General features: G+C 44.0%; 1 protein-coding gene across 2 annotated transcripts in view; it reads left to right on the forward strand.

The window, feature by feature from the left end:
- Window positions 1–26,090, forward strand: part of galnt2 (UDP-N-acetyl-alpha-D-galactosamine:polypeptide N-acetylgalactosaminyltransferase 2) — a 98,128-nt gene that overhangs the window by 54,539 nt on the left and 17,499 nt on the right. For both annotated transcript variants that reach the window (XM_084142073.1, XM_084142074.1), the window contains exons 2-3: window positions 1,722–1,812; window positions 22,887–23,040. In XM_084142073.1, the coding sequence (XP_083998199.1) occupies window positions 1,722–1,812; window positions 22,887–23,040 (245 nt within the window). The remainder of the gene's footprint in view (window positions 1–1,721; window positions 1,813–22,886; window positions 23,041–26,090) is intronic.

Raw genomic sequence — 26,090 nt, forward strand, 5'->3', positions numbered from 1 at the left:
AACATAAAAACATATAAACATAAAGCTGGAGCCTGAGGACAGTGTGTCCAAAAGCACAACATCACTATTAATCATAAAACACCTCAAGTAATTTGAAAGTTCTGAGGACAAAGAACACACAAACACACAATGATTCACAGAAGTATATCACAGATCACATAACTATATCAGGGTGTCTCATGTAGCACTTTAAGTGGGGTTGCATAGTTTATTTGACTCCTGATACCTGGCATCTTTTAACTTTCACCAGCGCATCAATATCAGGCGTCACATCCTGAGTGGCAGCCAACTTCAGGATGTGATTCAAGTGCTTGTGCGTGAGCCTTGAGCGCAGCTTTGTTTTATTTATGCTCATTACAGAGAAAACTTGCTCACAAAGATATGTGGTTCCAAACATATGACGGCGCACCATCTGTAGCCAGGCTGACAGCGCGGGACCAGTCCACTCCGACCCTGTCCAGCGCGCCGACGAGTGCGGTAAAAATATCAGCTGCTGTCGTTGTATCTGTCATCGGCACCAACTCCACGAACTCCTCGGTGACGGTCAATGTGTCATCAACTCCACGGATGAAAATGGCCAGTTGTGCAACATCTGTAATGTCCGTGCTTTCATCAATTGCAACCGAAAACGCAATAAATGACTTTGCTTTTTGCTTCAACTGGCTGTCCAAATCCACTGAAAGATCGGAAATCCTGTCTGCAACTGTGTTTCTTGTCAGGCTGATATTTACAAAAGCCTGGCGCTTTTCAGGGCACACAATCTCAGCTGCCTTCACAAATTCACCCTCACTAAATGGTTTTGAAGCCACTGCGATTTCATTAGCAATGAGGTAGCTAGCTTTCACTGCAGCGTCACTGATGTCTCGGCTGTGAGTAAACACAGACTTGACCTACTTGCTCTGACCCGGTATAAACAGTTTGCTTGCTTAACACAATTGCTATTGCGCCATCCAGTGGACACAATTGGAACAGCAGTTTATTTTATTGAAAAATTGCAGCGCATTTTTATACTTTACAAAATCATCTCGCGGGCCGGATTAAACCCGTTTGCGCGCCTGATCCGGCCCGCGGGCCGGACGTTTGACACCCCTGGTCTAATGCATGACTCAACGTACAAATTGTGAAGTTATTTGAATCGCTGTGAGTCCTAAGCTGAATAAGACATGCCCTCTGTCCTTCCTCTGTCCATCTGGTTTGGATAAGTAGCCTGCGTTCTAAGTTCTTGAATGTAAATTGAATGACAGTGAACTGTCTGTCATCGGATCACTGTTCCTTTTTCTTCATCAAGATGCTTGTGAGAAACACACTTACATTTTAAAAGCTTCTCGAAGCAGCGCAATGCCAGGTCAGGGGCATCTCGTTGCCAGAGTAACATGATGATGCAAATCATGCATTTGTAATTCCACAGTTAACCTTGAACAAATAAATCAATAACACCAACTGGGAACTAGAAAGACTAAAGTATTCTAAAAGCTTTTTCTAACCATTTGCTTTCAGAATTAGTCTGGGAAATGTGCTTAACATTCTCGGTTTAAACTACTCAGACGACATGTCATTGTGTGTCATTGAGGGACACTGCTATTTATGAAACATGGGGTGAACATTTTCTATCTTTAGATCATCCTTTTCTGAGGAGGGCAAGAATATATTTTCCACTGAATGTAAAAAGTTACCTTCTCTATGTGTTTCTATATTCATGTGTCTTTGTGTTTCTTTGACAGGATGACTGGAACGCTATTGACTCATCAAATCAGGCCCAGGCCCACAGCAACGCAGATGACAAAACCCACAGCCTGGAGACACTCCCCCCAGGTAAGAGACAGATATCCCAGCCCAGCCAGGCATCCCACAGTGCCATCCTTTCTGATTAGCCCTTCCATTTACACACAGGCACAGGAGAGTCGCGTTGAGAAAATCAATCGACATGTTGTTCAACCTACTTTGCAATAGAGCAGGGTGTCAGCTGTGGCTCTGTTTAAAACGAGTAAACTACCTTTACTGTTTACAAGGTCAGGGCTAATTATGCAAGGTGTGTGTATAGGAATGCTATGAAAAGCGCCTGAATTCATCTTGGCGTTTTTAAGTGTGTCTGATCTTTGTCCCCAAGTAGAAAAGCCCCTGTCGTACCAATTTGCCAGCCCATGCGCTCAACCGAACCGGGATCCAATTTAGCAGGGCTGCTTAATGCATTAAGCCTCAGGTGTAAGCATATGCTGACTTTATAGGCTTTTCCTGCATTTAAAAAAGCAACATGCAATGTATGGAGGGACATAAATTGCAGTATTTTTACAATCAGAACTGTGACTGTCACATTCTCTCCTTGGCAAGGTAGTCCTGGGAGAGCTGTTCCATTTCATTTATGTCATAAACATTCCTTGTTTTCTGTAAAGGTAGGGCATGGAGAAAAATCATTCCCATCTGCTTTTGTTTCCTGTACATTACAGTGAGGGGAAAAAAGTATTTGATCCCCTGCTGATTTGGTATGTTTGCCCACTGACAAAGACATGATCAGTCTATAATTGTAATGGTAGGTTTATTTGAACAGTGAGAGACAGAATAACAACAACAAAATCCAGAAAAACGCATGTCAAAAATGTTATAAATTGATTTACATTTTAATGAGGGAAATAAGTATTTGACCCCTCTGCAAAACATGACTTAGTACTTGGTGGCAAAACCCTTGTTGGCAATCACAGAGGTCAGACGTTTCTTGTAGTTGGCCACCAGGTTTGCACACATCTCAGGAGGGATTTTGTCCCACTCCTCTTTGCAGATCTTCTCCAAGTCATTAAGGTTTCGAGGCTGACGTTTGGCAACTCGAACCTTCAGCTCCCTCCACAGATTTTCTATGGGATTAAGGTCTGGAGACTGGCTAGGCCACTCCAGGACCTTAATGTGCTTCTTCTTGAGCCACTCCTTTGTTGCCTTGGCCATGTGTTTTGGGTCATTGTCATGCTGGAATACCCATCCACGACCCATTTTCAATGCCCTGGCTGACGGAAGGAGGTTCTCACCCAAGATTTGACGGTACATGGCCCCGTCCATCGTCCCTTTAATGCACTGAAGTTGTCCTGTCCCCTTAGCAGAAAAACACCCCCAAAGCATAATGTTTCCACGTCCATGTTTGACGGTAGGGATGGTGTTCTTGGGGTCATAGGCAGCATTCCTCCTCCTCCAAACACGGCGAGTTGAGTTGATGCCAAAGTGCTCGATTTTGGTCTCATCTGACCACAACACTTTCACCCAGTTCTCCTCTGAATCATTCAGATGTTCATTGGCAAACTTCAGACGGGCCTGTATATGTGCTTTCTTGAGCAGGGGGACCTTGCGGGCACTGCAGGATTTCAGTCCTTCACGGCGTGGTGTGTTACCAATTGTTTTCTTGGTGACTATGGTCCCAGCTGCCTTGAGATCATTGACAAGATCCTCCCGTGTAGTTCTGGGCTGATTCCTCACCGTTCTCATGATCATTGCAACTCCACGAGGTGAGATCTTGCATGGAGCCCCAGGCCGAGGGAGATTGACAGTTATTTTGTATTTCTTCCATTTGCGAATAATCGCACCAACTGTTGTCACCTTATCACCAAGCTGCTTGGCAATGGTCTTGTAGCCCATTCCAGCCTTGTGTAGGTCTACAATATTGTCCTTGACATCCTTGGAGAGCTCTTTGGTCATGGCCATGGTGGAGAGTTTGGAATCTGATTGATTGATTGCTTCTATGGACAGGTGTCTTTTATACAGGTAACAAACTGAGATTAGAAGCACTCCCTTTAAGAGTGTGCTCCTAATCTCAGCTCGTTACCTGTATAAAAGACACCTGGGAGCCAGAAATCTTTCTGATTGAGAGGGGGTCAAATACTTATTTCCCTCATTAAAATGCAAATCAATTTATAACATTTTTGACATGCGTTTTTCTGGATTTTTTTATTGTTATTCTGTCTCTCACTGTTCAAATAAACCTATCATTAAAATTATAGACTGATCATTTCTTTGTCAGTGGGCAAACATACAAAATCAGCAGGGGATCAAATACTTTTTTCCCTCACTGTATGTAGAAAATAATGCCCTGGGGTGTAGTTCCAGGGATTTATCACTATTCAATTGTTTCTTGTTTCAATGGCTCATGTTATTTAGGTCACTCGGCTTAACACTCAAGTTTGAGTGAAACAAAGAATTCACAGAAGGATGCCCATTTTTAATTAAGCTCATTTCTAGATGGCCTAATGTACAATTACTCCTTTTTTGGCTGCGAGAGTAAGTATAATGGAATGTCTGTGAAAATTGCCTTTTAATTAGCCTGTTCTCTCTGCTATCAAATCAAAATCAAACCAAATTGTATTTGTCACATGCGCCAAATACAACTGGTGTAAACTTTACCATGAAATGCTTGCTTAGGAGCCCTTCCCAACAATGCAGAGTTTAAAAATAAAATGGTAACACAAGGAATAAAATAAAATACACAAGAATGGAGCTACAGTGAGGGAAAAAAAGTATTTGATCCCCTGCTGATTTTGTACGTTTGCCCACTGACAAAGAAATGATCAGTTTATAATTTTAATGGTAGGTTTATCTGAACAGTGAGAGACAGAATAACAAACAAAAAATCCAGAAAAACGCATGTCAAAAATTATATAAATTGATTTGCATTTTAATGAGGGAAATAAGTATTTGACCCCCTCTCAATCAGAAAGATTTCTGGCTCCCAGGTGTCTTTTATACAGGTAACGAGCTGAGATTAGGAGCACACTCTTAAAGGGAGTGCTTCTAATCTCAGCTTGTTACCTGTATAAAAGACACCTGTCCACAGAAGCAATCAATCAGTCAGATTCCAAACTCTCTACCATGGCCAAGACCAAAGAGCTCTCCAAGGATGTCAGGGACAAGATTGTAGACCTACACAAGGCTGGAATGGGCTACAAGACCATGGCCAAGCAGCTTGGTGAGAAGATGACAACAGTTGGTGCGATTATTCGCAAATGGAAGAAACACAAAATAACTGTCAATCTCCCTCAGCCAGGGGCTCCATGCAAGATCTCACCTCGTGGAGTTGCAATGATCATGAGAACGGTGAGGAATCAGCCCAGAACTATACGGGAGGATCTTGTCAAAGATCTCAAGGCAGCTGGGACCATAGTCACCAAGAAAACAATTGGTAACACACTACGCCGTGAAGGACTGAAATCCTGCAGCGCCTGCAAGGTCCCCCTGCTCAAGAAAGCACATATACAGGGCCCGTCTGAAGTTTGCCAATGATCATCTGAATGATTCAGAGGAGAACTGGGTGAAAGTGTTGTGGTCAGATGAGACCAAAATCGAGCACTTTGGCATCAACTCAACTCGCCGTGTTTGGAGGAGGAGGAATGCTGCCTATGACCCCAAGAACACCATCCCCACCGTCAAACATGGAGGTGGAAACATTATGTTTTGTGGGTGTTTTTCTGCTAAGGGGACAGGATAACTTCACTGCATCAAAGGGACGATGGACGGGGCCATGTACCGTCAAATCTTGGGTGAGAACCTCCTTCCGTCAGCCAGGGCATTGAAAATGGGTCGTAGATGGGTATTCCAGCATGACAATGATCCAAAACACACGGCCAAGGTAACAAAGGAGTGGCTCAAGAAGAAGCACATTAAGGTCCTGGAGTGGCCTAGCCAGTCTCCAGACCTTAATCCCATAGAAAATCTGTGGAGGGAGCTGAAGGTTCGAGTTGCCAAATGTCAGCCTCGAAACCTTAATGACATGGAGAAGATCTGCAAAGAGGAGTGGAACAAAATCCCTCCTGAGATGTGTGCAAACCTGGTGGCCAACTACAAGAAACGTCTGACCTCTGTGATTGCCAACAAGGGTTTTGCCACCAAGTACTAAGTCAATGTTTGCAGAGGGGTCAAATACTTATTTCCCTCATTAAAATGCAAATCAATTTATAACATTTTTGACATGCGTTTTTCTGGATTTTTTTATTGTTATTCTGTCTCTCACTGTTCAAATAAACCTATCATTAAAATTATAGACTGATCATTTCTTTGTCAGTGGGCAAACGTACAAAATCAGCAGGGGATCAAATACTTTTTTCCCTCACTGTATATACAGACTGCCAATACCAGATCAATGTGCAGAGGTATGAGGTATTTGAGGTATACTGAACAAAAATATAAACGCAGCATGTAAATTGTTGGTCCCATGTTTCATGAGCTGAAATAAAATATCCCCAACATTTTCCATCAGCACAAAAAGCTTATTGCTCTCATTCTGTGCACACATTTGTTTACATCCCTGTTAGTGAGCATTTCTCATTTTCCAAGATAATCCATCCACCTGACAGGTGTAGCATATCAAGAAGCTGATTAAACATCATTATCATTACACAGGTGCACTTTGTGCTGGGGACAAAAGGATACTCTAAAATGTGCTGTTTTGTCACACAACACACTGCCACAGATGTCTCAAGTTTAGAGGGGGCGTGCAATTGGTATGCTGACTGCAGGAATGTCCACCAGAGCTGTTGCCAGAGAATGTAATGTTAATTTCTATACCATAAGCCGCCTCCAACGTCGTTTTAGAGAATTTGGCAGTACGTCCAACCGGCCTCACAACCGCAGACCATGTGTAACCACGCCACCCAGGACCTCCACTTCCGGCTTCTTTACCTGCGGAATCGTCTGAGACCAGCCACCTGGACAGCTGATGAAACTGAGGAGTATTTCTGTCTGTAATAAAGCCCTTTTGTGGGGGGGAAAACACATTCTGATTTGCTGGGCCTGCCTCCCCAGTGGATGGGCCTATGCCCTCTCAGGCCCACCCGTGGCTGCACCCCTTCCCAGTCATGTGAAATCCATACAGTGCGGAAAGTATTCAAACCCCTTGACTTTTTCCAAATGTTGTTACGTTACAGTCTTATTCTAAAATTGATTAAATCGTCTACACACAATACCCCATAATGACAAAGCAAAAACAGGTTATTTGAAATTTTGGCAACAAAAACGTTAATCACATTTACATAAGTATTCAGACCCGTTACTCAGTACTTTGTTGAAGCACCTTTGGCAGTGATTACAGCCTCGAGTCTTTTTTTGGGATGACGCTACAATCTTGGCACACCTGTATTTGGGGAGTTTCTCCCATTCTTCTCTGCAGATCCTCTCAAGCTCTGTCAGGTTGGATGTGGAGTGTCGCTGCACAGCTAATTTCAGGTCTCTCCAGATTGGGTTCAAGTCCGAGCTCTGGCTGGGCCACTTAACGACATTCAGAGACTTGTCCCAAAGCCACTCCTGCGTTGTCTTGGCTGTGTGCTTAGGGTCATTCTGCTGTTGGAAGGTGAACCTTCACCCCCTGTCTAAGGTCCTGTGTGCTTCAAGGATCTCTCTGTACTTTGCCCCTTTCATCTTTCCCCTCAATCCTGACTAGTCTCCCAGTCCCTGCCGCTGAAAAACATCCCCAGAGCATGATGCTGCCACCACCATGCTTCACCGTAGGGATGGTGCCAGGTTTCCTCCAGACGTGACGCCAGGCATTCAGGCCAAAGCGTTCAATCTCGGTTTCATCAGACCAGAGAATCTTGTTTCTCATGGCCTGAGAGTCCTTTAGGTGCCTTTTTGGCAAACTCCAAGCGGGCTGTCATGTGCCTTTTACTCAGGAATGGCTTCTGTCTGGCCACTCTACCATAAAGGCCTGATTGGTGGAGTGCTGCAGAGATGGTTGTCCTTCTGGAAGGTTCTCCCATCTCCACAGAGGAACTCTGGAGCTCTGTCAGAGTGACCATCGGGTTCTTGGTCACCTCCCTGACCAAGGCCCTTATCCGCCGATAAGTTGCTCAGTTTGGCCCGGACAGCCAGCTCTAGGAAGAGTCTTGGTGGTTCCAAACTTCTTCAATTTTAAGAATGATGGAGGCCAGTGTTCTTGGGGACCTTTAATGCTGCAGAAATGTTTTGGTACCCTTCCCCAGATCTGTGTCTCGACAATCCTGTCTCAGCGCTCTACGGACAATTCCTTCGACCTCATGGCATGGTTTTTGCTCTGACATGCATTTTCACTGTGGGACCTTATATAGACAGGTGTGTGCCTTTCCAAATCATGTCCAATCAATTGAATTTACCACATTGGTGGACTCCAATCAAGTTGTAGAAACATCTAAAGGATGATCAATGGAAACAGGATACACCGGAGCTCAATTTTGAGTCTCATATCAAAGGTTCTGAATACTTATGTAAAGAAGGTATTTCTATTTTTTATTTTAAATATATTTGCTAAAATCTCAAAAAATCTATTTTCACTTTGTCATTATGGGGTGTTGTGTGTAGATGTATTAGTTTAAAAAAAGTTTTTTAAAATCAATTTTAGAATAAGGCTGTAACATAACAATGTGGAAAAAGTCAAGGGGTCTGAATACTTTCCGAATGCTTAGTGAATTTATTTCAATTGGCTGATTTCCTTTATATGAACTGTAACTCAGTCAAATTGTTGTATGTCGTGTTTATATTTGTGACTCATTTCAGGAAACTAGGCGTATGTCGCGCGTCACTACTTCACAGGAGAGGCATTTGAAAGTAAACATTCATTTTTGATCAAAATGCAGGCTGGTACTCTAGCTAACGTTACTTGTATGATCTGTGTAGTAATATTATTTGTATCTCAGAACCATTTGCATTGCTAGTTATAGCCCAATGTTAGCTAGCTAGCTAACATTGAACCTAGTTGATTTGATATAGTGTGTGTTTACCAGAGATGGTAATGTGAAGAACAACATGACCTGCACCAAAGTCGGTAGAATGTCCTGCTTATATTTCGTTACAGTCACAACCGTGAACTATTTTCTGTAATTACTGTAGCTCACCATTAACTTGTAAATAAGGATCTTGTTGTGAGTTTATTTTCCTGTGATAATTAAGAAAAATTAGCTAAAGTTAAGACGTTGTCAGCTATGATATGGTCATTATTTGAACTGGCTAGCCAGCTAACTGAATGTTAGCTAGCTAACCTACAAGCTAGAAATGAACCAAAACATTGTTTAGAAAGTAGCTTTTAGTTGCCTGGTTAAAGAATGGGTTAAAATACACCAGTTATGCTATTTTGGACCACCAGGCTGCTAATGTCATGCAGCCTGTCATTTTTGTTTTTATACTTTTTCATAACGACAACGACAAGTTTGATGTTGGACGACAATAGAATGTTCATGACGTCACTGCAACAACTGTCTACAGATAGACGTAGCATAAACCAGCCTTTAGTCTTAATCTTTGGTTGTTTAGTACACTACCGTACTCACTCTGTTTAGCACATGGCCTCACGTGAATCCTTAAAGAGATGGGTGGGGCTAAGGCTTAAGAGGGTGTAAAAGATGCTGAATTGGTGTAGACGAAGAGCTCTCCAGTAGGTGTAACAAAACATTCAAGGGCCATTTTCTCAAAAGTGGGGTTACAAGTTTATCAACTTTCATTCCTCCTCCACCAAACTTTACAGTTGGCACTAAACATTCGGGCAGGTAGCGTTCTCCTGGCATCCACCAAACCCAGATTCGTCCGTCTAACTGAAAGATGATGAAGCGTGATTCATCACTCCAGAGAACTCGTTACACTCATCATTTGCTGCTGCTATCCTGTTCTTTATTATCTATCCTGACGCCTAGTCACTTTACCCTGCCTTCATGTCCATACACTATATGGCCAAAAGTATGTGGAAACTCACTACCGAGTTCCAAACTGCCTCTGGAAGCAACGTCAGCACAATAACTGTTCGTCGGGAACTTCATGAAATGGGTTTCCATGGCTGAACAGCCGCACACAAGCCTAAGATCACCATGCACAATGCCAAGCATCGGCTGGAGTGGTGTAAAGCTCGCCGCCATTGGACTCTGGAGCAGTGGAAACGCATTCTCTGGAGTGATGAATCACGCTTCACCATCTGGCAGTCCGACGAATTAATCTGTGTTTGGCGATGCCAGGAGAACGCTACTTGCCCGAATGCATAGTGCCAACTGTAAAATTTGGTGGAGGAGGAATAATGGTCTGGGGCTTTTTTTCATGGTTCAGGCTAGGCCCCTTAGTTCCAGTGAAGTGAAATCTTAATGCTACAGCATACAATTACATTCTAGACGATTCTGTGCTTCCAACTTTGTGGCAACAGTTTGGGGAAGGCCCTTTCCTGTTTCAGCATCAAATCAAATCAAATCAAATGTTATTGGTCACATGCGCCGAATACAACAGGTGCAGACATTACAGTGAAATGCTTACTTACAGCCCTTAACCAACAGTGCATTTATTTTAAACAAAAAAAAGTAAAAATAAAACAACAACAAAAAAGTGTTGAGAAAAAAAAGAGCAGAAGTAAAATAAAGTGACAGTAGGGAGGCTATATATACAGGGGGGTACCGTTGCAGAGTCAATGTGCGGGGGCACCGGCTAGTTGAGGTAATATGTACATGTGGGTAGAGTTAAAGTGACTATGCATAAATACTTAACAGAGTAGCAGCAGCGTAGAAAGGTGGGGGGGCAGTGCAAATAGTCCGGGTAGCCATGATTAGCTGTTCAGGAGTCTTATGGCTTGGGGGTAGAAGCTGTTGAGAAGTCTTTTGGACCTAGACTTGGCACTCCGGTACCGCTTGCCGTGCGGTAGCAGAGAGAACAGTCTATGACTAGGGTGGCTGGAGTCTTTGACAATTTTGAGGGCCTTCCTCTGACACCGCCTGGTATAGAGGTCCTGGATGGCAGGAAGCTTTGCCCCAGTGATGTACTGGGCCGTACGCACTACCCTCTGTAGTGCCTTGCGGTCGGAGGCCAAGCAGTTGCCATACCAGGCGGTGATGCAACCAGTCAGGATGCTCTCGATGGTGCAGCTGTAGAATTTTTTGAGGATCTGAGGACCCATGCCAAATCTTTTCAGTCTCCTGAGGGGGAATAGGCTTTGTCGTGCCCTCTTCACGACTGTCTTGGTGTGTTTGGACCATGATAGTTCGTTGGTGATGTGGACACCAAGGAACTTGAAGCTCTCAACCTGTTCCACTACAGCCCCGTCGATGAGAATGGGGGCGTGCTCAGTCCTCTTTTTTTTCCTGTAGTCCACAATCATCTCCTTTGTCTTGGTCACGTTGAGGGAGAGGTTGTTGTCCTGGCACCACACGGCCAGATCTCTGACCTCCTCCCTATAGGCTGTCTCATCGTTGTCGGTGATCAGGCCTACCACTGTTGTGTCGTCGGCAAACTTAATGACAATGCCCCCGTGCACAAAGCGAGGACCATACAGGAAAGGTTTGTCGAGATCGGTGTGGAAGAACTGTCCTGCACAGAGCCCTGACCTCAACCCTATCGAACACCTTTGGGATGAATTGGAATGCCGACTGCGAGCCAGGCCTATTCGCCCAACATCAGTGCCCGACCTCACTAATGCTCTTGTGGCTGAATGGAAGCAAGTACCTGCAGCAATGTTCCAACATCTAGTGGAAAGCCTTCTGTGTAGCTCAGTTGGTAGAGCATGGTGCTTGCAACGCCAGGGTTGTGGGTTCGATTCCCACGGGGGGGGCAGTATGTACGTCGCTCTGGATAAGAGCGTCTGCTAAATGACTAAAATGTCAAATGTAAAAGAGTGGAGGCTGTTATTGCAGCAAAGGGTGACCAACTCCATATTAATGCCCATGATGGTCGACAAGCAGGTGTCCACATTATTTTTAATTTTTTACTGCTACAGTCGAGATGAAGAGAAAACAAGTTGTTTATTTTTGCCTCAAGGTTGTCTTAAATTAATTCAGTTCTGCTCTGAACTTCATTAGGTCAATGGGAAGTCCTAACGAATTTGGTTGTTTCTTAAAATCAATTCTACATAGAGGTTTATGATTGTGTTGTGTAACACTGTCATTATTTCTCTGAATTATGTTGCTTAGTGTGTGCGCGTGTGCTCGTGCACACACGCGTGCATGTCTGGATGAAAGTGTTGTGGAGGTCACAGCCTAGCGGCTCCATTCTCTTCAGAGAAGCTAATTATACTGATGACGGCTCTATCCTCTGCTGCAGGTCCTGTTCTCTCCCTCTTAACTTCTTCTGTACAGAACATGCTTCATTTGACTTTGATTGAGAATGATGCTCACAGTCCCTGCAGGAATGTCTTTCTCCACTAATGGTGGTTTTAATTATTATGATGCTGCTAGCTGTTTCTCTGACCGCAGCTGTGTGCTTTGTGCTTTTGATACAGTACTGTAGTGTACAGTGTATTATGTGCTGTGAGTGAGTTTCCTCTTGGATCAAGATGAGAAGACCACTCAGTTTGAGTCATCATTCTATGCTTTGTACCAGTTTTCTTACTTATTGTCAATGCTATTATATGCAGTGTTTTGATATGTGAGGAATCTGCTGCACAGCACACCAGCCCACAGACCCAATTAGCCTCCGTCTGCCTCCACTATGGCTGCGCTGCTCAAGAGGTGCGATGGAACCTTCCTCTTTAGTTATAAGGCTTCATTGATGGCCTGTACAGTGTATACAGTGCATTCGGAAAGTATTCAGACCCCTTGACTTTTTCCACATTTTCTTACATTACAGCCTTATTCTAAAATTGATTAAATAAAACATTTTCTGATCAATCTACACACAATACCTCAAAATGACAAAGTGAAAACAGGTTTTTAGAAATGGTTGCACATTTAAAAAAAATAAAATACAGAAATACCTAATTTACATATATATTCAGACCTTTTGCTATGAGACTCAAAATTGAGCTCAGGTTCATCCTGTTTCCATTGATCATCCTTGAGATGTTTCTACGACTTGATTGGAGTCCACCAATGTGGTAAATTCAATTCATTGGACATTATTTGGAAAGACACACACCTATCTATATAAGGTCCCACAGTTGACAGTGCATGTCAGAGAAAAAACCAAGCCATGAGGTCGAAGGAATTGTCCGTAGAGCTCCGAGACAGGATTGTGTCGAGGCTCAGATCTGGGGAAGGGTACCAAAAAATGTCTGCAGAATTGAAGGTCCCCAAGAACACAGTGGCCTCCATCATTCTTAAATTGAAGAAGTTTGCAACCACCAAGACTCTTCCTAGAGCTGGCCGCCCGGCCAAACTGAGCAATTGGGGGAGAAGGGCCTTGGTCAGGGAGGTGACCAAGAACCTGATGGTCACTCTGACAGAGCTCCAGAGTTCCTCTGTGGAGATGGGAGAACCTTCCAGAAGGACAACCATCTCTGCAGCACTCCACCAATCAGGCCTTTATGGTAGAGTGACCAGACGGAACCCATTCCTCAGTAAAACGCACATGACAGCCCGCTTGGAGTTCGCCAAAAGGTACTTAAAGGACTCTCAGACCATGAGAAACATTCTCTGGTCTGATGAGACCAAGATTGAACTCTTTGGCCTGAATGCCAAGCGTCACGTCTGGAGGAAACCTGGCACCATCCCTACGGTGAAGCATGGTGGTGACCGCATCCTGCGGTGGGGATGTTTTTCAGCGGCAGGGACTGGGAGACTAGTCAGGATTGAGGGGAAGATGAAAGGGGCAAAGTACAGAGAGATCCTTGATGAAAACCTGCTCCAGAGCGCTCAGGACCTCAGACTGGGGCGAAGGTTCACCTTCCAACAGGACAACAACCCTAAGCACACAGCCAAGACAACGCAGGAGTGACTTCGGGACAAGTCTCTGAATGTCGTTGAGTGGCCCAGCCAGAGCCTGGACTTGAACCTGTTCGAACGTCTCTGGAGAGACCTGAAAGTAGCTGTGCAGCGACGCTCCCCCTTCAAGTCTTGCCATAGATTTTCAAGCCAAAACTGTAACTAGGCCACTCAGGAACATTCAATGTTGTCTTGGTAAGCAACTCCAGTGTATATTTGACCTTGTGTTTTAGGTTATTGTCCTGCTGAAAGGTGAATTTGTCTCCCAGTGTCTGTTGGAAAGCCGACTGAACCAAGTTTTCCTGTAGGAATTTGCCTATGCTTAGCTCTATTCCGTTTATTCTTATAAAAAAGAAAAACTCCCTAATCCTTGCTGATGACAAGCATACCCATAACATGCCCCAAACATAACGCTTTGTATTCAGGACATAAAGTTAATTTCTTTGCCATATGTTTTGCTGTGTTACTTTAGTGCCTTATTGCAAACAGGATGCATGTTTTACAACATTTGTTATTATTTCTCCCATTACAGCCATTAAACTCTGCAACTGTTTAAAAGTCACCATTGGCCTCATGGTAAAATCCCTGAGCAGTTTCCTTCCTATCCGGCAACTGAGTTAGGAAGGGCTCCTGTATCTATGTAGTGACTGGTTGTATTGATACACCATCCAAAGTGTTATTAATAACTTCTCCATGCTTAAAGGGATATTCAATGTCTACTTTTTACTTATTTTTACCCATCTACCAATTCAGTGGCTTGCGAAAGTGTTCACCCCCCTTGGCATTTTTCCTATTTTGTTGCCTTACAACCTGAAATTAAAATATATTTTTTTGGGGGGTTGTATCATTACACAACATGCCTACCACTTTAAAGATGCAAAATATTTTTTATTGTGAAACAAATAAGAAATAAGACAAAAAACAGGAAACTTGAGTGTGCATAACTATTCTTTTTTTATTTTTATAACCCAACCCTGATCTGCACTTCTCCACAACTTTGTCCCTGACCTGTTTGGAGAGATCCTTGGTCTTCATGGTGCCACTTGCTTGGTGGTGCCCCTTGCTTAGTGGTGTTGCAGACTCTGGGGCCTTTTAGAGCAGGTGTGTATATATACTGAGATCATGTGACACACAGGTGGGCTTTATTTAACTAATTATGTTTATTTTATTATGTGACTTCTGAAGGTAATTGGTTGCACCAGATCTTATTTAGGGGCTTCATTAGCAAAGGGGGTGAATACATACAGTGGGGAGAACAAGTATTTGATACACTGCCGATTTTGCAGGTTTTCCTACTTACAAAGCATGTAGTGGTCTGTAATTTTTATCATAGGTACACTTCAACTGTGAGAGACGGAATCTAAAACAAATATCAAAAAAATCACATTGTATGATTTTTAAATAATTAATTTGCATTTTATTGCATGACATAAGTATTTGATCACCTACCAACCAGTAAGAATTCCGGCTCTCACAGACCTGTTAGTTTTTCTTTAAGAAGCCCTCCTGTTCTCCACTCATTACCTGTGTTAACTGCACCTGTTTGAACTCGTTACCTGTATAAAAGACACCTGTCCACACACTCAAACAGACTCCAACCTCTCCACAATGGCCAAGACCAGAGAGCTGTGTAAGGACATCAGGGATAAAATTGTAGACCTGCACAAGGCTGGGATGGGCTAAAGGACAATAGGCAAGCAGCTTGGTGAGAAGGCAACAACTGTTGGCGCAATTATTAGAAAATGGAAGAAGTTCAAGATGACGGTCAATCACCCTCGGTCTGGAACTCATGAGGAAGGTGAGGGATCAGCCCAGAACTACACGGCAGGACCTGGTCAATGACCTGAAGAGAGCTGGGACCACAGTCTCAAAGAAAATCATTAGTAACACACTACGCCGTCATGGATTAAAATCCTGCAGCGCACGCAAGGTCCCCCTGCTCAAGCCAGCGCATGTCCAGGCCCGTCTGAAGTTTGCCAATGACCATCTGGATGATCCAGTGGAGGAATGGGAGTAGGTCTTGTGGTCCGATGAGAAGATGAGAAAATATAGCTTTTTGGTCTAAACTCCACTCGCCGTGTTTGGAGGAAGAAGGATGAGTACAACCCCAAGAACACCATCCCAACCGTGAAGAATGGAGGTGGAAACCTCATTCTTTGGGGATGCTTTTCTGCAAAGGGGACAGGACGACTGCACCGTATTGAGGGGAGGATGGATGGGGCCATGTATCGCGAGATCTTGGCCAACAACCTCCTTCTCTCAGTAAAAGCATTGAAGATGGGTCGTGGCTGGATCTTCCAGCATGACAACGACCCGAAACACACAGCCAGGGCAACTAAGGAGTGGCTCCGTAAGAAGCATCTCAAGGTCCTGGAGTGGCCTAGCCAGTCTCCAGACCTGAACCCAATAGAAAATCTTTGGAGGGAGCTTCAAGTCGGTATTGCCCAGCGACAGCCCCGAAACCTGAAGGATCTGGAGAAGGTCTGTATGGAGGAGTGGGCCAAAATCCCTGCTGCAGTGTGTGCAAACCTGGTCAAGAACTACAGGAAACGTATGATCTCTGTAATTGCAAACACAGGTTTCTGTACCAAATATTAAGTTCTGCTTTTCTGATGTATCAAATACTTATGTCATGCAATAAAATGCAAATGAGTTACTTAAAAATCATACAATGTGATTTTCTAGATTCCGTCTCTCACAGTTGAAGTGTACCTATGATAAAAATTACAGACCTCTACATGCTTTGTAAGTAGGAAAACCTGCAAAATCGGCAGTGTATCAAATACTTGTTCTCCCCACTGTATGCACGCACCACTTTTCTGTTATTTATTTGTTTTACTTTTTTGAAACAAGTTATTTTTTTCATTCCACATCACCAATTTCGACTATTTTGTGTATGTCCATTACATGAAATCCCCAAAAAATCAATTTAAATTATAGGTTGTAATGCAACAAAATAGGAAAAACGCCAAGGGGGGATGAATACTTTTGAAATGCACTATAGGTGCCTTTCTTTGCGAGCCATTGGAAAACCTTCCTGGTCTTTGTAGTTGAATCTGTGTTTGAAATTCAATGCTCTGCTGAGGGACCTTACATATAATTGTATATGTGGGGTACAGAGATGAGGTAGTCATACAAAAATCATGTTAAGCACTATTATTGCACACAGAGTCCATGCAACTTATTATGTGACTTGTTAAGCAACATTTTTACACCTGAACTTATTTAGACTTCCCATAACAAAGGGGTTGAATACTTATTGACTGAAGACATTTCAGCTTTTAATTTTAAATTAATTTCTAAACATTTCTAAAAACATAATTCCACTTTTACGGTATGTGGTATTGTGTGTGTGTGTGTAGGCCAGTGACCAGTAGACACTCTGAGATCCTGTTCAGATTGCTATTATATATGAATAGATTCCTATTACCCAAGAGCAACTTTTTAAACATCTTTCACCCTTACTGACATGTTTCAAAGCTTTTTGGCAAGTAAACACAGCCAGAGGAGGAATGTTGCAGCCGAGGAGAGATGGATGGATGAACTGTTGAACTTTCACATCAACAAGTAAATGCAATAAAGGAGACACATAACCTGTTCTTAACTGGTATCTGAGGGCAGGATCACGGATCTGGGCAAGAACCAGTTCCTCAGTTCTGATAAAGTAAAGTAAAGCAACTGTAATAAGGGATCGTTATATACAGTTGAAGTCGAAAGTTTACATACACTTAGGTTGGAGTCATTAAAGCTATTTTTTTCAACCACTCCACAAATTTCTTGTTAAGAAACTATAGTTTTGGAAAGTTGGTTAGGACATCTACTTTGTGCATGACACAAGTAATTTTTCAAACAATTGTTTAAAGACAGATTATTTCATTTATAATTCACTGTATCACAATTCCAGTGGGTCAGAAGTTTACATACACTAAGTTGACTGTGCCTTTAAACAACTTGGAAAATTCCAGAAAATTATAATGGCTTTAGAAGCTTCTGATAGGCTAATTGACATCATTTGAGTCAATTGGAGGTGTACCTGTGGATGTATTTCAAAGCCTACCTTCAAACTCAGTGCCTCTTTGCTTGACATCATGGGAAAATCAAAAGAAATCAGCCAAGACCTCAGAAAACAATTGTAGACCTCCACAAGTCTGGTTCATCCTTGGGAGCAATTTCCAAACGCCTGAAGGTACCACGTTCATCTGTACAAACAATAGTACGCAAGTATAAACACCATGGGACCATGCAGCCGTCATACAGCTGTCACGATCGTTGTAAGAGGCAGACCAAGGCGCAGCGTGATAGGCGTACATCTTTTAATAGGTACTTTACAACAAAACAACAAAACAACAAAACGATACGTAAAGTCTAAAGGTTCACCAACACAAACCTATACAGAACAAGATCCCACAATCAACTGTGCAAAACAGGCTGCCTAAGTATAATTCCCAATCAGAGACAACGAGCAACAGCTGCCTCTGATCGGGAACCACCCTGGCCAACATAGATCTAAACGATCTAGACAGAAAACAAGGACAACTAAACATAGGAACTAACACCCTGGCTCAACATTAAAGAGTCCCCAGAGCCAGGGCGTGACAGTACCCCCCCCCCAAAGGCGCGGACTGCGACCGCGCCAACCAAACACCACAGGGGAGGGGCCAGGTGGGCATTCCGCCTCGGAGGCGGATCCGGCTCCGGGCGTGACCACCACTCTCTCTCTCACCCTCGTGGTCTGGCCCTGCTGGCCGGAGCTGGATTGAACACCGGTGGAGCGGATTGCTCTGGCTCTGGCGTGGAGCAGCTGACCGGTGCCGGACCAGGCACAGGTGGAACAGGCACGGACCGTGCTGGACTGACGATGCGCACCACTGGCTTGGTGCGGGGAGCGGGAACGGGCCGGCCCGGGCTGACGGGCTTGGTGCGGGGAGCAGGAACGGGCCGGACCGGGCTGACGACGCGCACCACTGGCTTGGTGCGGGGAGCAGGAACAGGCCGAACCGGGCTGGCGACGCGCACCACTGGCTTGGTGCGGGGAGCAGGAACAGGCCGGACCGGGCTGGCGACGCGCACCACAGGCTTGGTGCGGGGAGCAGGAACGGGCCGGACCGGGCTGGCGACGTGCACCCCTGGCCTGGTGCGGGGAGCAGGAACAGGCTGGACCGGGCTGGCGACGCGCACCACAGGCTTGGTGCGAGGGGCAGGAACAGGCTGGACCGGGCTGGCGACGCGCACCACAGGCTTGGTGCGGGGAGCAGGAACAGGCCGGACCGGGCTGGCGACGCGCACCACAGGCTTGGTGCGGGGAGCAGGAACAGGCCGGACCGGGCTGGCGACGCGCACCACAGGCTTGGTGCGTGGAGCAGGAACAGGCCGGACCGGGCTGGCGACGCGCACCACAGGCTTGGTGCGTGGAGCAGGAACAGGCCAGACCGGGCTGGCGACGCGCACCACAGCGTTGGTGCGAGGGACAGGAACAGGCCGGACCGTACTTGGAACACACACCACTGGCCTTGTGCAGGGATCAGGAACGGGCCGGACCGGACTGGTAACACACCCCAGTACCTCTCGCCGTGCCTCTACACTCTCCTTCCCCCTCATGACCAATGGCCCCCGTAACCTGGTGGCCTCCTCTCCTAGTCCGCAAACTCGCCCTGTAGCTGCCTCCAGCAGCCCCGTCGTTCATGCCGTGTGCCCCCCCAAAAAAATTACTTGGGGTTGCCTCTCGCCTGTCCGACGACGGCCCGGTTGGCGCCGCTTCTCCTCTCCTGCCTGGGCATCCTCCCTCATCGCCCTCAGGTAGCGGACGGCCTCCTCCTCTGTGATTCTCCCCCAACCGAGGAGGACATCTACCAGAGTAACCTCCTGTTCCATACCCGGCGTTTGGTCCTGCACACGCTGCTTGGTCCTATTTTGGTGGGATCTTCTGTCACGATCGTTGTAAGAGGCAGACCAAGGCGCAGCATGATAGGCGTACATCTTTTAATAGGTACTTTACACCAAACAACAAAACAACAAAACGATACATGAAGTCTAAAGGTTCACCAACACAAACCTATACAGAACAAGATCCCACAATCAACTGTGCAAAACAGGCTGCCTAAGTATGGTACCCAATCAGAGACAACGAGCAACAGCTGCCTCTGATCGGGAACCACCCTGGCCAACATAGATCTAAACGATCTAGACAGAAAACAAGGACAACTAAACATAGGAACTAACACCCTGGCTCAACATTAAAGAGTCCCCAGAGCCAGGGCGTGACAACCGCTCAGGAAGGAGACGTGTTCTGTCTCCTAGAGATGAACGTACTTTGGTGCGAAAAGTGCAAATCAATCCCAGAACAACAGCAAAGGACCTTGTGAAGATGCTGTAGGAAACAGGTACAAAAGTATCAATATCCACAGTAAAACAAGTCCTATATCGACATAACCTGAAAGGCTGCTCAGCAAGGAAGAAGCCACTGCTCCAAAACCACCATAAAAAAGACAGACTATGGTTTGCAACTGCACATGGGGACAAAGATCGTACTTTTTTGAGAAATGTCCTCTGGTCTGATGAAACAAAAATAGAACTGTTTGGCCATAATGACCATCGTTATGTTTGGAGGAAAAAGGGGGTTGCTTTCAAGCCGAAGAACACCATCCCAACCGTGAAGCACGGGGGTGGCAGCATCATGCTGTGGGGGTGCTTTACTGCAGGAGGGACTGGTGCACTTCACAAAATAGATGGCATCATGAGGAAGGAACATTATGTGGATATATTGAAGCAACATCTCAAGACATCAGTCAGGAAGTTAAAGCTAGGTCGCAAATGGGTCTTCCAAAGTTGTGGCAAAATGGCTTAAGGGCAAGAAAGTCAAGGTATTGGAGTGGCCATCACAAAGCCCTGACCTCAATCCTATAGAAAATGTGTGGGCAGAACTGAAAAAGCATGTGCGAGCAAGGAGGCCTACAAACCTGACTCAGTTACACCAGCTCTGTCAGGAGGAATGGGCCAAAATTCACCCAACTTATTGTGGGAGCTTGTGGAAGGCTACCCAAAATGTTTGACCCAAGTTAAACAATTTAAAGGCAATGCTACCAAATACTAATTGAGTGTATGTAAACCTCTGACCCACTGGGAATGTGATGAAAGAAATAAAAGCTGAAATAAATCATTCTCTCTACTATTATTCTGACATTTCACATTCTTAAAATAAAGTGGTGATCCTAACTGACCTAAGACAGGGAATTATTACTAGGATTAAATGTCAGGAATTGTGAAAAACTGAGTTTAAATGTATTTGGCTAAGGTGTATGTAAACTTCCGACTTCAACTGTATGTTTCGGAATATACTGCAGCCTATCATGGGTCTTCAGGAATGGCAGTGGGCGTGGAGGATTTGATTTCCTCTTTAGAAGTCTAGAACATTATTACCACCAGACCATACACAGACTTAACTGCTGCTATTAGCTAAATTAACAAGTGACCTAATAACGTAATGAGGGTTATGTATGTGACGATATTTTATATAAAAAAAACAGATGACAAAAAGAGATGTTGTGCTCGTGCTACTGCCCATCTATTTAGATCAAGCTCCAGAACATGACGTGAGACTGAACCATTTAATAGATTGCAACATTAATTTAATAAAATAATAATCTGTTGCTCATGTTAATCATGGAAATGACAAGGTCATCTGCTTTCCCTTTTTAAGCTTAGCTAGTTATAATGCCCCCGGCATGCAATTCACCATTACATTTCTGTGGTACAATTAGCATCAGTGACAGATTATTCTCATACCCTCCTAATTATCATGCTGAAGACAGGCTGCCAGAGCTCAATGAGATTAATTGCTCATGGTCTTTTTTCTCTCCGTGCCCCCACAGTCTGACAGATAATGTAATCGAATGCTGCCATATGTTTTAGAGGCTACATTCTCATAACAGTGCATTAGTTTTTAGCTGCACTGTGGGAACATATTTTGTTTTCATACGTTGTTGTGACAAGCATTACAATTAAATATGGCAGTTTAAAAATATACAGTACCAGTCAAAAGCTTGGACACACCTACTCATTCCAGGGTCTTTCTTTATTTGTACTATTTTCTACATTGTAGAATAATACTGAAGACATCAAAACTATGAAATAACACATACGGAATCATGTAGTAACCAAAAAAGTGTTAAACAAATCAAAATATATATTTTATATTTGCGTTTCTTCAAAGTAGCCACCGTTTGGAAAAGCATTCCAGGTGACTACCTCATGAAGCTGGTTGAGAGAATGCAATGATGTCATCAAGGCAAATGGTGGCTACTTTGAAGAATCTAAAATATAAAATACATTTTGATTTGTTTAACACTTTTGGTTACTACATGATTCCATATGTGTTATTTCATAGTTTTGATGTCTTCACTATTATTCTACAAGGTAGAAAATATTAAAAATAAAGAAAAACCCTTGAATGAGTAGGTGTGTCCAAACTTTTGACTGGTACTGTGTATCTTTTTATGTATAATAATCTGACTAGGCTGTGTGAGTGTGCGCTCCTGCGAGAGAGAGCGAAAGAGACACAGACAGTTTGTAATGCAGGCTCTTATTACAGTTCGGGAATGTGCAAACTAAACACGATGCTCGCTTGTGATGAAGTGCTAGCAGCTGTTTTTTTGCCCAGTAAGAGGGAAAGAGGTTAGAATATCTTAATTTACTGTGCTGCTGTCCACTGTACCAGTGTTTCCCCTATGAGTTTTTTCAGCAGTGGTGGCAAAGGTAGCGGGAGATTTTTTTTGTAGAATGACTTATGGCGACTTTTTAAAAATACATTCTACTCCAAAATGCATAAAAATTGAAATATGTTGACACCATCTGAAATATAACTGATAAGCGCCACTGCACTGTAGGGAGATGATGGCTGTGCGCTCGTGGCTCTCATTCAGGCCACTGCTCACTCTGTTTGCTACAAATATACATTGTAACTTGTCACTCTGATCTTAAAGGGATAGTGTGAGATTTTGGTAATAAACCAGATGAACTCATGGATACCATTTTTATGTCTCTGTGTGCAGTTTGAATTAATTTGAAGGTAGTTTCACAAACCATTGCTAACTAGCGTTGGCACAATGATTGTAAATGGTTCATCTGACTATGGTAAGTAGAGAAAGGGCTTAATTGCCAAAATTGCACTATCCATTTAAAAGCAAAATTACATTTTTTGGAGTGGTGGCAACCGCTGCTAAATGAATATAGGTGTAACACTGCTGTACTGTATATTTATTTCCTCTCCTGTGTCTCTGCTCTGGTTGGCAGGCAAGGTGAGGTGGCAAGACTTTGACCAGGACCTATATGTTGGTGCTACGGTGGTGCGGCCGGGGCAGGATCCCTACGCTCGCAACAAGTTCAACCAGGTGGAGAGTGACAAGCTCAGGATGGACCGCGGAGTCCCTGACACCAGACATGACCAGTAAGTCTCCATTCAACCTCTGTCATGGGTGGAATTAAGTAATGAAGAAATGGGAACAGAATGAAATAATTTTCGCTGAATTCCTGATGATTTTACTGCAGTGAGTAGTAGAGTGATTAATCAGTGAACTTGCCCATTAGTAATGTCCTATGGGGAAAAACTGGGAGCTCATGCTGTCATCTGATTATCAGGAGGGCAAAATTAATCAGAGACAGAAGTATATAGTGTACATCTTTCTTGTTCCTCCCCCTTAACACTTAACAGGGTTTCTTCTGCTGGTGCCTCAATATAACCTAACTAAACCTCACAATAACACTGGACAGTCTAGCAGAGACCTCTGGCACGATCATCTGAAGCTCCCAATTGGCTCGCTCACTCACTATCTTATTTTCAAAGACAAACTGCTCAAAGATCAAAGTAAGTGCAGGTCCTCTGGGAAAAATACAGGCGTATAGATGGCTTATTGTGGGGGGCACGATGGTAGATTGATAGTGAGTTACACTTCCATTTTCTTCCTTGTTGGAGCAGTTGATGATGACTCGATGGTGCCTGTAGTTCTTTATACAACGGGTGGGCCTAATCCTGGATGCTGATTGGTTAAAACCGCATTCCAGCCGGTGTCTATTCCACAAGTTACCACCGGCTAAATCTATGCCGTTGATTTCTTTTAGACTAGCATTTGATTTTCAATATTGAAATTCGATCTCCAGCTGTCCCATAGTAATTAAAGTATCGGGACGAGACAGACAGGCAGGCAGCTTTTCTCAGTCAGTCGAAATCATGAATCAGCTGGCATCATTTTTATGGATATATACAAAGAAAATGTCAATAGAAAAATGAAATGAAGTGCAGCTAGTTTGATGTCTTTCCAGCTTCAGTTTGAAGTGATTGTGTTAGGTGTGTTGTTGGCCAGCTCCTCTGAACAACAGTGTCCTGACGAGAGAGCACATTTTCTATGCTAGGCGAAATCGTTCATCATTATCTCATTGTTATGCGTGTATCCAAGTAAATGTCACTAGAAAACAGCTTAAACAAATGCAAATGCAGCTACTTTGCTGATATTCTGGCTGCGCTGTTTGACGTGACTGTAAGTTAGCTGTAGTTAGCTAGCTAGCAAGCAAGGGATAAGGACTATATCTTGTGTAAGGATTAAATAGTATGAATAAATTCATCAAAACATTTTTTTTATGAAAATATGTTAATCATTATTTGAATATGTTGGTAATCCATTGTATAAAAGTGATAATGCCCTCGAAGCTGATGTTTGGAGAATATATTGGCACGGTTTGCTGGCCCTTGACTTAGTCTCGGCCTAACAACACCCGTGCCAATATATCCTCCAAACACCGGCATCGAGGGCATTATCAGTTAATTGAGGTCCAACGATGTCAATGTCCTGCTTGATTTATGTCTGTGGATGGGCCAGGTCAATAGAGCTTAGATGGATACTCCAGAGAGAACCTTCAGATAACAGGAAGCCCACTCTGGAAGAGCTTCATCCATTATCCCTGTCAGTTTAACATATTCATCTCACTCTCATCATCCAGTTAGAGAATCACTGCTTTTTTATTTGCCCGGGAGCCTCTGTGGCCCCTCTCTTATACCCTCGGATGTCCATAACATTTGAATATCGGACAATGCAAAGCGAATTAGCATGAGATTTATCTTCATGCGTGTAATGGATTCTTTATCTCTTTGGGAGGGTGTACATGGCCAAGTGGGTCGTTTTGTGAGGGAAATGGCTGTGACTAAGGTAGGTGCCCAGGGACTTCCCCAATAGTGCAATATCAGATTGATGGAAGTGCCCCTTTTTATCTCTGATGCCCAGTCATCCACCACTGCTTTGGGTATTCTGAGGTTGAGGCCTTTTGGCCCTGTGGCACACAGCTTGTTACAAGAGAAAATATCGAAGAGAGTGAAGGGGTGGCATGGGGCAGGATGATCCATCAAAGTGGATACAATTGACAAGGGACAGGTTGTGGAAGAGTGGGGGAGCACAGAGGCCAATGTGTTGGAATGCTAATGAGAGGGAGCGGTCGGTGGCTGTAACAAAGTGGCTTTCCCTCTGGCATTCTGATTAATGTTTTCAGGGGGCCCAGGAGTCGCCCCTGCTCCTCTGGTCGTCAACTTTATTTGCCACATTGGTACCCTCATGTCAGCCCGAGGAGCGATGCTCAAAGGTACAATTGATTATCCTGTGGCCTTCCCCCCTGTGCTCCCTGGGACCTGGAGCACTATCCCTGCCCAGATATCAGGATAGGAGGGCCAAATCCATATGTCATGAGTAAGTCTGAACGTTGTGGTTTTGGGCCTCAGCAGTGGATTCAAATGTCTACTACTCCTGTCTGGTATAGGTACACGAGTTTTCCCTATAGGGCTTGTGTATGTTGACTCATAAGATTACACCACTGATTTCTGGCAGGTTTTCGTGCTATTTTCCTGATACTCTACACAGCATGGACCAAATATGACATTGGCCAGATGCAGCAGGCATTGAAGCAATGTTGATTTAGCTACAATATAACATCTGATCAATATTCTGTTGACTGCAGTGTTCTTCAGTGGCCACAAATGAATATATTCAGCTAAGCATTTCTGCCACTCTGTGAAAACACTTTCTCCTGCTTTCCCATCCGGCTGATGCAAATATAATAGTGGGTGGGCACTGGGCGGTAAACAAAACAAAAATCTCTGGAAGTCGATCCATATTTATAAGTCATTGCCGTCTGCAATTAAAGCCTGATTATTCAAAAGCATGATTATGGTATGGGTGTGAGTAAAATATGTATTTGTGTGTCACTCACAGCAGTCTAGACAACTGCTCATACTGTACCTGCATATCTAATTGGAATTGGGCAATCGTTCAGTTGACAGTAACAAATGTAAAATGGCCATTTTTAACCATCCACAGGTTTAATCATCATTTTCTCTCCATAATGATTTAATTTATTTTCCTGTTCATTTCTCATGACATTTTTGCTGGTCTTGGACAAACATTCTTGTTTCTGCATGTACTGGATGAATCAGTAGCTTGTTTACGGTTGTTCCTG

This window comes from Coregonus lavaretus (genome assembly GCF_964263955.1).
Source record: "Coregonus lavaretus genome assembly, chromosome: 25".
Classification (NCBI taxonomy): Eukaryota; Metazoa; Chordata; class Actinopteri; order Salmoniformes; family Salmonidae; genus Coregonus; species Coregonus lavaretus.